This window comes from Nicotiana tomentosiformis, chromosome 2 (assembly GCF_000390325.3).
Source record: "Nicotiana tomentosiformis chromosome 2, ASM39032v3, whole genome shotgun sequence".
Classification (NCBI taxonomy): Eukaryota; Viridiplantae; Streptophyta; class Magnoliopsida; order Solanales; family Solanaceae; genus Nicotiana; species Nicotiana tomentosiformis.
In genome coordinates this window covers 136,185,802-136,199,259 of record NC_090813.1, presented here as the reverse complement: position 1 = coordinate 136,199,259, position 13,458 = coordinate 136,185,802, and the positions used below count along the sequence as shown (strand labels likewise).

Here is a 13,458-nt window from a genome sequence, read left to right as displayed (position 1 = left end):
ATTATTAAATATAGACCAAAACAGTTGTATCCTCTAAGACTTGTACTGATTATTTATATAGTTTAATTCTTATGTTGTTTCTTTACACTTGCTTGTGTTACAATAGAACCTTCACTTCCATGTCCTTCTTCACTTATATGATCACCTAGCTTAATTCTATCATCCATATAGTGTAAATTTTGGACGGGATCCATAATTGTGGACCTCAAAAAGTGCCTAACACCTTCTTTTCGAGGTAATTTTAGTTCTTACCCGATCTTTTGGTGATGTAGATTAGTCAAACAGAGTTATTTGCAAATAGATGCCCTAACGCACCTTAAATTGTTAGGTGGCGACTCTTCTCTTTTAATTCCCATTTAAAAGAGTTACCACAAGTCGAAATCTATTTTTGTGAGAAAACGGGGCGCAACAGTAGGTATATTTCCTATCTCAAGTCAAGGAAGATGACCAAAAAGGGCTATATTTATCACTTAGTTCGGGTACAGGATGTGAAAGCAGAGTCCCCGAACCTTTAGTCTATCCCAGTGGTTAGTGAGTTTTCTGATATTTTTCTCAATGAGCTTCCACGCCTTCTTCCAGAACGGGAGATTGAGTTTGCTATTGACATATTACCAGATACTCACCCGATATCAATTTCTCCTTATAGAATGGCACCTGCAGAGCTGAGGAAGCTGAAAGAACAACTGAGGGATTTGCTTGAAAAGGCTTTATCAGACCTAGTACATCACCGTGGGAAGCACCTGTGTTATTTGTGAGAAATAAATATGGTTCCTTGCGGATGTGTATTAATTACAGGCAGTTGAATAAGGCGACGATCAAGAATAAGTACCCGTTCTCGAGGATTGATGACTTATTTGATCAGTTGCAGGGTGCCATGTGTTTCTCAAAGATAGACTTGAGGTCTGGGTACCATCAGGTAAGGGTTAAAGAGAAATATTTTCGAAAGACAACATTCAGGACCAGATATGGGCACTTTGAGTTTCGTGTTATGTCGTTCGGTTTGACCAATGCCCCAGCAGTATTCATGGACTTGATGAACTGTGTGTTCAGACCCTTTCTAGATATGTTCGTAATTGTATTTATAGATGATATTTTTGTTTATTCCCATTCATAGGATAAGCATGCAGATCATTTGCGTACTGTGCTCAGAGTTCTACAAAAAAGGTAGTTTTACGCAAAATTCTCTAAATGTGAATTCTAGTTGAATTCTATAGCCTTATTTGGGCATATTATTTTAAGTGAGGGTATCCGGGTTGATACACAAAAGATTGGGGCAGTGAAGACTAGGCCTAGACCCACGACACCGATGTAGGTTCGTAGCTTCCGGGGTTTGGTAGGTTATTACAGGAGATTTGTAGAGGGATTTTCTTCTCTTTCACCCATATCTTAACCTGTTGAATTCTATATGGGTGATTGTTGATAGACTTACAAAATCAGCCCATTTTTTGCCTATCAGGACTACGTATTCAGTAGAGGTTTATGCAAGCCTTTACATTAAGGAGATAATACTACTTCTTGGTGTCCCTATATCAATTATCTCAGATAGAGGTGGTCAGTTTACAGCTAATTTTTATAGGTCCTTCCTAAAAGGATTGGGGACTCAGGTAAGTCTTAGTACAATATTTCATCCCCAGACTGACAGTCTGGCTGAGCTTACTATTCAGACACTTGAGGATATGCTACGGCCTTGTGTGATAGACTTCAGGGGTAGCTGGGATGATCATTTTTCGCTTATTAAGTTCGCATATAATAATAGCTATCATTCTACATTCAAATGGCTTCATACGAAGCTCTTTATGGATGGAATTGTAGGTCACCTATCATATGGTTCGATATTGGGGAAACTAAGTTAGTAGGACCAGAGTTAGCACAATAGGCAGTTGAGAAGATTAAGATTATACGGGAAAGGCTATTAGCATCTCTGTGTCATCAGAAGTCCTATGTAGATAATCGATGACGAGACTTAGAGTTTCAAGTAGACGACTAGGTATTCCTAAAGGTATCACCGATGAAAGGTGTTATGAGATTCGGTAAGAAAAGAAAGCTCAGCCCTCGGTACATTGGACCTTATAAGATTATACGCATAGTAGGCCAGGTAGCATATGAGTTAGACTTGCCTTCCAACTTGGAGTCTGTACATCCAGCCTTTCAAGTGTCTATGCTCTGTAAATGCATCAAAGATCCATCTAGAGTAGTTCCAATTGACAATGTTCAGGTCACAGAGCAGCTATCATATGAGGAAGCTCCTATTGCTATACTAGATAGACAAGTTCAGAAATTGAGAACTAAGGACGTAACCTTAGTTAAAGTACTTTGGAAGAACAAGAATGTGGGGGAGATGACTTGGGAAGCTGAAGAAGACATGAAGTCTAGGTATCCTCGCTTGTTTCCGCTTCTGAAGGAGGATCAGACTGAGACATTACAGCCTTTAGGTGCATATATGATACTGGATTCATATGTTAGTTATTGTCATTGGTCGTATGAGGCCATTGGTGCTATTGATGATTGTGGCCCCGTGTGGATTTGTATTGTTTGGTTTGCTGTGTGATAGGTTGGTAGTAGTACATTTATAGAGTATACTCTGCCAAAATTCCTATAGATCTCTGGGAGTTTAACATTCGATGCTGAATGTTTCTAGGGGGGGAGATTGTTACATCATGTGCGCCCCTAGGTGATGTATAATGAATATGAGACTTGTTAATCATGATTTAAATCAGTTTAAAGTCATAATATGACTATATATGATGTTTGGATATAAAATATAAAATTTGAGAAAAATCGAATTTAAGTTGTGGAAAACCCGACTAAGGATTTGCCTTGTAATGAAACTTTTTGAGAAATACATTTTATGTGTTATATGAGGTATTTTTGGGAAATATTATATGCCAAATTTAATGTCTTGGAATTTAGTTTCCAACACTCTTAATCGTTCATTCATATGACGTTCGGATAAAAAGATATAAGCGTCTGAAGAAGGGCCAATGTTAGGGTGCCAAGCTAGCACCTCTTTGAGTTTTCAAAAGTGGATATATATATATATATATATATATATATATATATATATATATATGCCTTATGTCATATTTTTCTTAATTTTTCCATATACCACGAACAAATAAGACCTATAAACGTACCCTTAAGATTTGTACAAGTGTTTCAAAAAGGATTAACATATCGGGTATGAAATCAAGAAGCGATAACATTAGAACAATCCCTACGATGTAAGTATCATTATACCGCCTCTCTTTCTCTTTGTAGTTTGAGTTTTGGATGGTACTTCATAGTTAATAAAATGCCTACTTTCTGCATTTAAGCTTTTAAATCTCAATAAAGGTCGATAAATTCGTTTCCTAATAGTTAGAACTCATAGGACGGTGATCGGAAGTTGTGAGTATGATTTATTCCACTTGTAGTGGACTATTTTGTAGTCCACTCATGTTGGCCTCTTGTGCTGCTAATTTATAGAGTTTGGAAGGATAAAGGGCATGGAGAAACGTCACATGTGGTAGGATATTTGGCTGGTCACTCATCATTGCAATTTAAGGCTAATTAATACCTTGTTTATTGGGTGTGTTATAGTATATTTGGGTTTTTGTTGTATTAAAGGTCCCGAATTGTAGTTAGGTTGTTTTTGAGATGTTGATTGCATATAGTTGTTGTCTCACCTATAGTAGGCTTGAGGAAGCAGTAAAATCAAGGGAAATGCTGCCCATTTTTGTTACACATTAAGTTACTTTCGTTATATAAATGAGAGAGTCATTCGTAGCTTGACAATAGCTTCACTGCTATTGTTGTAGATTAAGGTACAATGAGCTGAGTTTAGCATTGTTATTGGAAATATTTCTATAAGGTATGTTAAGGCTATCTCTTCTTTCCTTTTGGCATGATCCATATGATACAACAAAACGAGCAAACACGTAACTTTCACAAATGGCTATATTCTTAGAAGTACTAGGGTTGCCTATATTCTTGATTTCCCATATGTAATATTATTATATCATATGTTCATGGGTCTCAGAAATACGTAAGTTGATAACGTTTATTTCGTGATATTAACCGAAGACATATTGATCTTATGACATCTCGAGAGATCTTATTGACTTACTTCTTATGCATTGCATTCATTTATACATGTACTTTTACCCATGACCATATGGTGTTATATACGTGTATATTATATATATATAGGATATGGGAAAAGGTTACGTCATTATAGACGCACTACCACCTGATTAGTTGGTATACATTGATGATTTCGTCCATAGAGGCCGAGATGATATGATGGGATGCTCTCAGAGGCTTGACGATACTATGTACACATATACCTATGCATGATATGATATTTATGCGCATATGCATGACATTATAAATGTTTCATGATTTACAAAGCTATTCAGACTTACAAGTTGACTCATTTACTCCATGTTTCTTTCATGTCTTTTATATATTAATTTTTATGCCTTACATAATCGGTACATTATTCGTACTGACACCCTTATTGCTTGGGGGTCTACATTTCATGCCCGCAGATATAGGTAGATAGGCTGACGACTCCCCTTCTTAGGATCCTTGCTCAGCGAGAATTGGTGTCTTTCATTTGATCCAGAGCTGCTATTAGGTTTTGGTACAATATTTTTGTATACATATATGGGTATGATAGGGTTCAGTCCCGTCCTTTATATAGTTGTACACTTTATTAGAGGTCTGTAGACAGTCATGTACAGTTGGATAGTGTGTGGCCTTGTCGGCTTCTATTTTAATATATAGTGGTCCATAACAGCCTTGTCGGCTCGCCTTACCGTGTTCTGCACATATATATATATATATATATATATATATATATATATATATATATATATATATATATATATATGTGTGTATATATATATATATATATATATATAAGTCTATTGACATATGTTATGAATGACCTACCACTATTTTATATTTATATCTTAGACGCATGCTCAGGGGTGTTCGACATGAAGGACTCGGGCACCCGTCATGGCCCATAGGTTTGGGTCGTGACATTTCAAGTAAAGGAAGATCCTCCAATTCAGAATGAGAAGTCACTAGAACAAGGAGCACAAGGACATGGCGGAGGCTCTTTTAGAGGCAAAGGATGTGGTAGAGGCAGAAGCCATCCTGGATGGACAAATAGCCGCAGAAGTGGAGTGCAATGTTACAATTGTCATAGGTTTGGCCATATAGAAGCTAAGAGCCGATACAAAAATAATCAAGCAGGTTATGCCGAGGAAGAAGAAAGCATGTTTTTCATGGCTCGCTCTACCACCATAGATCATAAGATTGGTGTTTGGTTTATGGATAGTGGCTACTCCCATCATATGGATGGTGAAAAAACAAGATTTAAAGACTTAGATGAGACAAAAAAAAAAGGCGAATTCAGCTTGGAGATAATAAGGAAATTCAATTCTAAGGTGAAGGTGTTGTTGTTGTCCAAACTATTCAAGATAAAGTGAAACTTATCCAAAATATGTTTTTTGCTCCTAGGTTGCCACATAACTTGCTAAGTATTGGGAATTTGTTAAATAGTGGATTCCATGTCTTGTTTGATGATGGCTCATATATTATTAAGAATAAGAAGTTAGGTCAAATCTTAGCAAATATTCGTATGACAGAGTACAAAATATTTCCACTTGAAGTTTCAAAAATTAAACAAGCCTTATTTGTTAGTGAGAAAAATATTGAAGAATCTAAGTTATGGCATTTGTATTATGGACACTTGAATATGAGTGGATTGAGATTATTGAGTCAAAATAAAATGGTTTATGGTTTTCCAAATATAGAATCTGTTGAAAATATATGTGAAGGTTGTATACATGGCAAGCAACATCGAAAATCTTTTCTTGTAGGAAAGTCTTGTAGAGCCACTAGTTGTCTTGAAGTTGTTCATGCAGATTTGGATGGTCCTATGAATAGATAATCACTTGCTAGTTCTCGATATATTCTGTTACTAACAGATGATTACAGTCGGATGAGTTGGGAATATTGTTTTAAGCTCAAATCAGAAACTTTTCCAAGCTTCAAAATATTCAAGGCGTTGGTTGAAAACCAATTTGGTAACAAAGTTGAGGTATTTTGTACTGACAGAGTAGGTGAATTTTTGACACAAGAGTTTAAGTTGTTTTGTGAAGAAAATGGCATTCACATGAAATTGACTTCACCTTACATTCCGGAGCAAAATGGGATTGTCGAGCGGAAGAACCGAACTGTTGTGGAGATGGCCAGGAGCATGTTGAAGAGTAAAGAGCTTACAAATTAATTTTAGGTTGAGGCTATTCATACTGTGGTTTATCTGCTTAATATTTCTCCAAAAAAGCAGTCATGGGTCGAACATCTTTTGAAATCTAGAAAGGTAGAAAGTTGTGGGTAAGTCATTTGAGATTTTTTATTGTTGTATTGCATATGCTTTAGTAAATTCTTAACATCACAAAAACCTTGATGAAAAATCTGAAAATGCATCTTCCTTGGATATTGCTCTGAATCCAAAGCTTTTATATTGTATAATCCCATAAATGGAAAAGTGGTTATCAGGAGAGGTGTTATTTGATGAAAATACCTGCTGAAAATAGAAAGCAACAGTAAAAGTTCATAAGTTGCAGTGGAAGATGAAGCCTTTCCCAGTGAAGCAGTAAGTCAGCCTCTTGCAAATGCACCAAGCCACTCTTCAGGAAAGTTCAGCAACATCAGTCCAAGTGATAACAGCTCAACATTGATGGTGCCTGACTCAAAAGATTCCATTGAGACTCCTCCACATAAGTTTAGATCACTTTTAGATATTTATGAAATATGTACCTTTGCTTTATTTGGTACAGATCCGGCTAGCTTTAAGGAAGCTTCAACAAAAATGGAATGGAGATGTGCAATGGAAGAAGAGCTTATGACAATAAGGAAAAATGGGATGTGGGACTTGGTGGATCTTCCAGATGGGAAAATGTTATCGGATTAAAATGTGTGTTCAAAATAAAATACCATGCTGACGGGAACGTGCAGAAACACAAAGCCAGAATGATCGCAAAGTGATATTCACAGCAACAAGGTCAATACTTTGACGAAGCTTTCTCTCCAGGTGCTCGCTTTGAAACTGCAGGAATCCTTTTAGCTTTGGTTGTACAATTAAAATAGAAGGTTTATTAATTTGATGTTATGTCTGCATTCCTTAATGACGATTGGAAGAAGAAGTGATAGAATAACCAGATGGTTATGTAGAGAAAGGAAAGGAGAACAAAGTCTACAGGTTGAAAAAAGCACTCTACGGGGTCAAACACGCTACTCGCGCATGGTATAGCAAAATCGACTCCTACTTTAGAGAAAGTGGATTTGAAAGAAGTATGAATGAACCAACTTTATATGTGAGAAAATATGGAAAAAATGATCTTTTTTTTGGTATTGTTTGTATGTTGATGATATGATCTATATGGGTTCGTCTTACTCTCTTGTATGTGATTTCAAATCTTCTATGATGAAAAAATTTGAAATGGCAGATTTGGGATTGTTGAACTATTTTTATGGACTTGAAGTCAAGAAAGAAGAAGATGGAATTTTATTTCACAAAGAAAGTATGTCATTAATCTTCTCAAAAGATTTAATATGCTTAACTGCAAAACGGTGGCTACTCCTATAAATGTAAATGAGAAGCTACAACTTGATGATGGTATTGAAAAAGCTGATGGAAGTTCCTTTAGAAGCTTAGTTGGAGGTTTAATCTATTTGACGCTCACTCGTCCTGATATATCATTTTCCGTTGGAGTGATTTCAAGGTTTATGCATAGGCCTTCAAAGCATCATCTTAGAGCAGCTAAGAGAATCTTACGCTATGTTATTGGAACTACGGGATTTGAACTATGGTACTTTCGAAGTTCTAATTTTAATCTTTATGATTTTTAAGATAGTGATTGGGCAGGGAATTTGGATGATAGAAAAAGTGTTTCTGGAAACTTTTTCACACTTAGTTCTGCAGCTATTACTTGGAGCTCAAAGAAACAACCAACAATAGTGTTATCTTTTTCCGAGGTCGAATATGTTGCAGCAGCATCTTCAACATAGCAAACATTGTGTCTGAGAAAACTACTTGCTGATCTTCACCAAGAACAAAAAGGAGAAACAAAAATCTTTTGTGATAATTTATCAGCAATTGCAATGGCCAACAATCTTATTAATCATGGAAGATCGAAGCACATGATATTCGGCATCATTTCATCAATGAACTGGTTGCAGAAGGGCTGACTGAGTTGAAGGATTGCAGCATAAAAGAACAAGTTGCAAGATATTCTTACTAAAGCACTTCCTCTGGCAAAGCACAATTACTTTATATTATTCCTTGGTGTAAGTGATTTTGAATCAAGGAGGAGTGTTGGAAATTGATTCAAAAAGTCTAGGTTTTTAAGTTTACTGCTTAGGAATAGGTTATTTACCGTGAGTTGAATAAGTATTTTATAGCTTGTTTGACCGTAAAAATCAACTTATTTTGATAAGTATTTTTTTTCGAAGTACTTTTGGTAAAAAGCAGTTTGTGACTAATTAATTTGAAAAGTACTTCTAAGCAATAATTAGTATTTGGCCAAGGTTTTAAAAAGTACTTCTCAAAAAGTGCTTGTGGGAATAAGCTACTTTTTTCTGCTTCTCCAAAACTGCTTCTACTTCTACTTCTACTTCTACTCAAAAGTATTTTCTTCTTCTAAAATCTTGACCAAATACTTCAACTTTAAAAAAAAGTACTTTTCAGCTCGGAGAAGCTTGGCCAAACATGCTATTAAGTTTGAAAGAGTCTTTGTTAGGTTGCTATTTTTTCTGATTTTGTTGATACGTTTCTGGTGTTTTCCTAGTCGTTAGTCAAGTGGGAGTCTTTTGGATAGGTATTATCTTTGTGAATTTGTAAGCCTATAAAAGGCAGACTCTTCCGGTTAATAAAGTACGCTCTTCTACAAAGAATTTCCTTCATCTTCCTTGCATAACTCTAAGTTCTCTAGTTAACGAATATCTCTTTTTCCTACAATTTACTTTAAGAAGAATTAATGACTGTATGGGACGGATTGGCCCCAACTAATCAACATGAAGGTTACTTGGGTGACACCTACTAGAAATGCTATTAATGTCGATACGGATGGAAGTAGCATGAAGAACGGATAAAGAGTAGGTGCAGGAGGAACTATCGGAGATGTTAGAGGTAAAATGATCATGGCATTCTCTGGGTGCATTCAGTTAATTTGAAGAAACTCAGCAGAGGCTCAAGCTTCGTTTTTGGACTAAAATGGTGTCTATCTAATGTGTACAACGAGTTCATTTTGGATTTAGGTTCACTTCTTATTGATAACATTCTGAAAGGGATGAACAATGTTATATACGGATGAAACCGGGCCCATGGGATTTCTTTATTTCTATTAAGGTAAACGGAGCAAGAGGCATGATGATAAGGGACCGGAATCGAGGCAAGGATCCCCTCGAGCCGAGATCCGGACAAAGCGTCCGGACTCGGAAGTATCGAGGTCATGAACCCGGGTTCGATTTGAATCCCAAAGGCTTCGGAGAGCACTACCAGGCAATCGAGTACGACCAACAATAGGACGTGATATCTGTGACCAGCCGGATATCACGGTGTGGATCTCGGAACGTATCGGTAGGAATCCGGTGATTGGTTAAACGAAAGATTTTTACCTATTATGGAATTGTATTTAGAGTAATACTCCCTTACTATATAAAAGGGGGTCTGATTATTCATTAATGAGACTGTAACACGCATATCAAGGCAATATACTATTACTTTTTCTGTTATTCAAAGTTCTCACTTTCGTTCATCAGTGCTTAGTTGTTGTGAGTCCGGGATCGAGGGCAGATATTTCATTAAGGCTGTTGTTGAGTCTTGAATCTCTCCCCTAAAGCGGTTTGAAAATATATTACGTCCTCTAACTGTTTAATCTAATGCAATTTATCATTTGTATTAATTTAATCCGCGTATCCTTAAAACCACTTACAAATTTAATTGTTTTCTATTTTTTAGGGTAAACAGTTTGGCGCCCACCGTGAGGGTAAGGATAATAGTGGCAATTTGATATAAATTTCTATAACACACCCTATTTTACACCTGTTCTTTGAGATTTTAATTTCAGGTAAAAATTTAGAATGTCGATTTCTCAATCTGCCCCTTTGAACGTGGATGATGAGTTTGGCCACCATGGCGAGAACAACAATGTGGTACCTGGTAATGAGGTGCCCCCTGTCGACCCCAATAGAGTTCCGGCCACGGACCCGATCGACACTAACTCACATGTGGCTATCGATGCAAACTTGCATACCGATCCTAAGAATAGCATCCGTGGGAGAGTCCGATCTGTGGCCAAAAATACGCAAGACGGTGAAGGTAATGGGATCAACTTGCGAGTAATATTTGAAATGTTGCAGGCTTAGCAAGCAGCGATAGCCTAGTTGTAGAACCAGAGCTGCACCCCCAGCAGAGTCGAGCCCGAACCATTTCGGGAAAGCGCTTGCAGAAATGAACCAATCTTAGAAAGGCCGAGTGAAGCTGAACCCGGGACAAACCCCGAGATCATAAAGATGCTTGAGGAACTGACAAAACAAGTGGAATTGGGAGAAAAAAAAATCAAAGCCAATGGCAAGAAAGTAGAAACCTACAACTCCAGGGTCGACCAAATCCCAGGAGTACCACCGAGCGCAGCTCCGAAGCCGATCCCAAAGAAGTTCCGTATGCCCAAAATTCCTAAGTACAACGGAACAACAAATTCAAATGAACATGTGACCTCCAACACGTGCGCCATCAAGGGGAACGACTTTGAATATGATGAGATCGAGTCCGTCCTGCTGAAAAAGTTCGGAGAGACCTTGTAAAAAGGAGCTATGATATGGTATCACAACTTACCCCTTAATTCTATTGACTCGTTTGCTATGCTTGCAGACGCCTTCGTGAAAGCACACGCCGGGGCCATCAAGGTCGAGACCAGGAAGTAAAACCTTTTCAAAGTTAAGCAAAGATATAACGAGATGCTTAGGGAATTTGTGTCCCGGTTTCAAATGGAACGAATGGACCTGCCTCCGGTTGCAGACGATTGGGCCGTTCAGGCCTTCACCCAAGGACTCAATACTCGAAGCTCATCGGCTTCACAGCAGTTTAAGAAAAATCTGATAGAATACACGGCGGTAACTTGGCCAACATCCATAACTGGTACCAATCAAAAATCTGGGCCGAAGATGATCAGCTCGGGACCTCTTCCAAGTATGTTTATCCCGTCAGAGATAGTGACAGATCCAAAAGAGACATTGATCATGAACCAAGATCGAATAGAAACCGGTATAAACCATACAATGGAGATCAAAGGGGTAATGGGTCTGGACGAAACACTGTGAGAACTGAACGAAGAAGCGACCGAGTTCAAAATAACCAGGGACTCATGAGAAAAAGTGATTTTGGCAGGCCCATCGGGCCTAAGGAAGACCGAGGTTATAAAGGTATAACTTCAACGTCGATGCTGCTGCCGTCGTATCTTCTATCGGACACATCAAAGACACCAAGTAGCCTTGACCTTTACAGTCCGACCTTGCCCAAAGGGATCCCAACCTAATGTGTAAATATCATGGTACTCATGGCCACAGAACTGAAGACTGCCGACAACTGAGAGAGGAAGTAGCCTGGTTATTCAACAATAGACACCTCCGAGATTTCCTCAGCGATCGAGCCAAAAGTCACTTCAGGAATAGGGAATCCAATAAGCATATCGAGCAAGAGAAACCTCAGCACATCATTAACATGATCATTGGCGGGGTCGACGTCCCCAGGGACCGATGTTAAAGCATACCAAAGTGTCCATCACAAGGGAAAAATGGGCTCACGATTACATGCCAGAAGGAACCCTATCTTTCAACGACGAGGACACTGAAGGCATCGAGAAATCACACAATGATGCACTGGTAATATCTGTAGTTATAAATAAATCTCGAGTTATGCGTGTATTAATTGATCCAGGTAGCTCGGCCAATATCATCAGATCGAGGGTCGTAGAACAACTGGGTCTATAAGACCATATTGTGCCTGCAGTCCAAGTTCTAAACGGATTCAACATGGTATGTGAGACCACTAAAGGGAGATAACCCTGTCAGTGAACACCACTGAAATCGTTCAGGAAATAAAGTTCTACGTGATCGAAAGAGATATGAGATACAATGCTATGTTTGGGAGGCCATGGATTCACAACATGAGGGCAGTACCCTCAACACTTCATTAGGTGTTGAAATTCCCAACACCAGGAGGGATTAAAATAGTTTACGGAGAGCAACCAGCCGCAAAATAGATGTTCGCGGTAGATGAGGTGGTCCCGATATCCGTACTCTCGACATCAAAGAACCTGAGTTTGGTCACCAAGGAAGAAACCAAATAGCAATCACCGATATCGGCCCCGACCGAGCCATAAAAGCAAGGGGTGAGCAAGGATGACGACTACAGAGTTCCCAGGTCTTTCATAACCCCTGACGATTCTGATGCCACCAAGTCAACAGTCGAGGAGCTGGAGCAAGTCATATTGATTGAGCACATGCCCGATTGGAAGGTATACCTGGGCACAGGGTTAAGTACCTAGCTCTGTACAAAGCTCATTTAATTCCTTATAATAAACATAGATTGTTTCACCTTGTCCCACCTTGACATGACAGGGATCCCGCCGGAAATAACTACTCACAAGCTGAGCCTGGATCTGAAGTCTCATCTGGTCAAACAGAAAAGGAGGCCTCAATCCGAAGTCAAGCATGCATTTATCAAAGACGAGGTATCTAAAATCCTTAAAATAGGCTCCATTCGGGAAGTTAAGTACCCCGATTGGTTTGCAAATGTAGTAGTAGTCCCTAAAAGAGAAATAAATTAAGATTGTGTGTAGATTACAAATACTTGAACAAGGCATGCCCCAAGGACTCTTTTCCTCTGCCTAACATCGATCGCATGATCGATACGGAGACCGGCCACGAGATCCTCAAATTTCTCAATGCCTATTCCGGGTACAATCAAATTCGGATTGACTCGGGTGACCATGAAAAACTTCCTTCATCACTAAATACGGAATCTACTGTTATAACGTTATTCCATTGGGACTAGAAAACGCCGGTGCCACTTACCAACGCCTAGTAAATCGGATGTTCGAAGAGCAAATAGGAAAATCAATGGAGGTTTACATTGACGACATGTTAGTTAAGTCCCTCCGAGCAAAGGACCTTTTGAAATATTTTCAGGAAATTTTCAACATATTGAAAAAATACAATATGAAGTTGAACCCGGAGAAATACGCATTCGGAGTCGGATCCGGGAAATTCCTCGGATTCATGGTGTCCAACCGGAGAATCGAGATCAACCCTGATAAGATCAAGGCCATAGAGGACATCACCGTCGTGGACAATGTCAAGGCCGTTCAAAGGCTAACCGGGCGCATAGTCGCCTTGGGT

General features: G+C 38.6%; 1 protein-coding gene across 1 annotated transcript; it reads left to right on the top strand.

Moving 5' to 3' along the window:
• Nucleotides 1-7,611: 7,611 nt before the first annotated feature.
• Nucleotides 7,612-8,099, top strand: LOC117279791 (uncharacterized mitochondrial protein AtMg00810-like). The gene is made up of 2 exons (XM_070194184.1): nt 7,612-7,868; nt 7,982-8,099. The coding sequence occupies exons 1-2, from the start codon at nt 7,612-7,614 to the stop codon at nt 8,097-8,099; spliced, it is 375 nt and encodes a 124-aa protein (XP_070050285.1).
• Nucleotides 8,100-13,458: the final 5,359 nt, after the last annotated feature.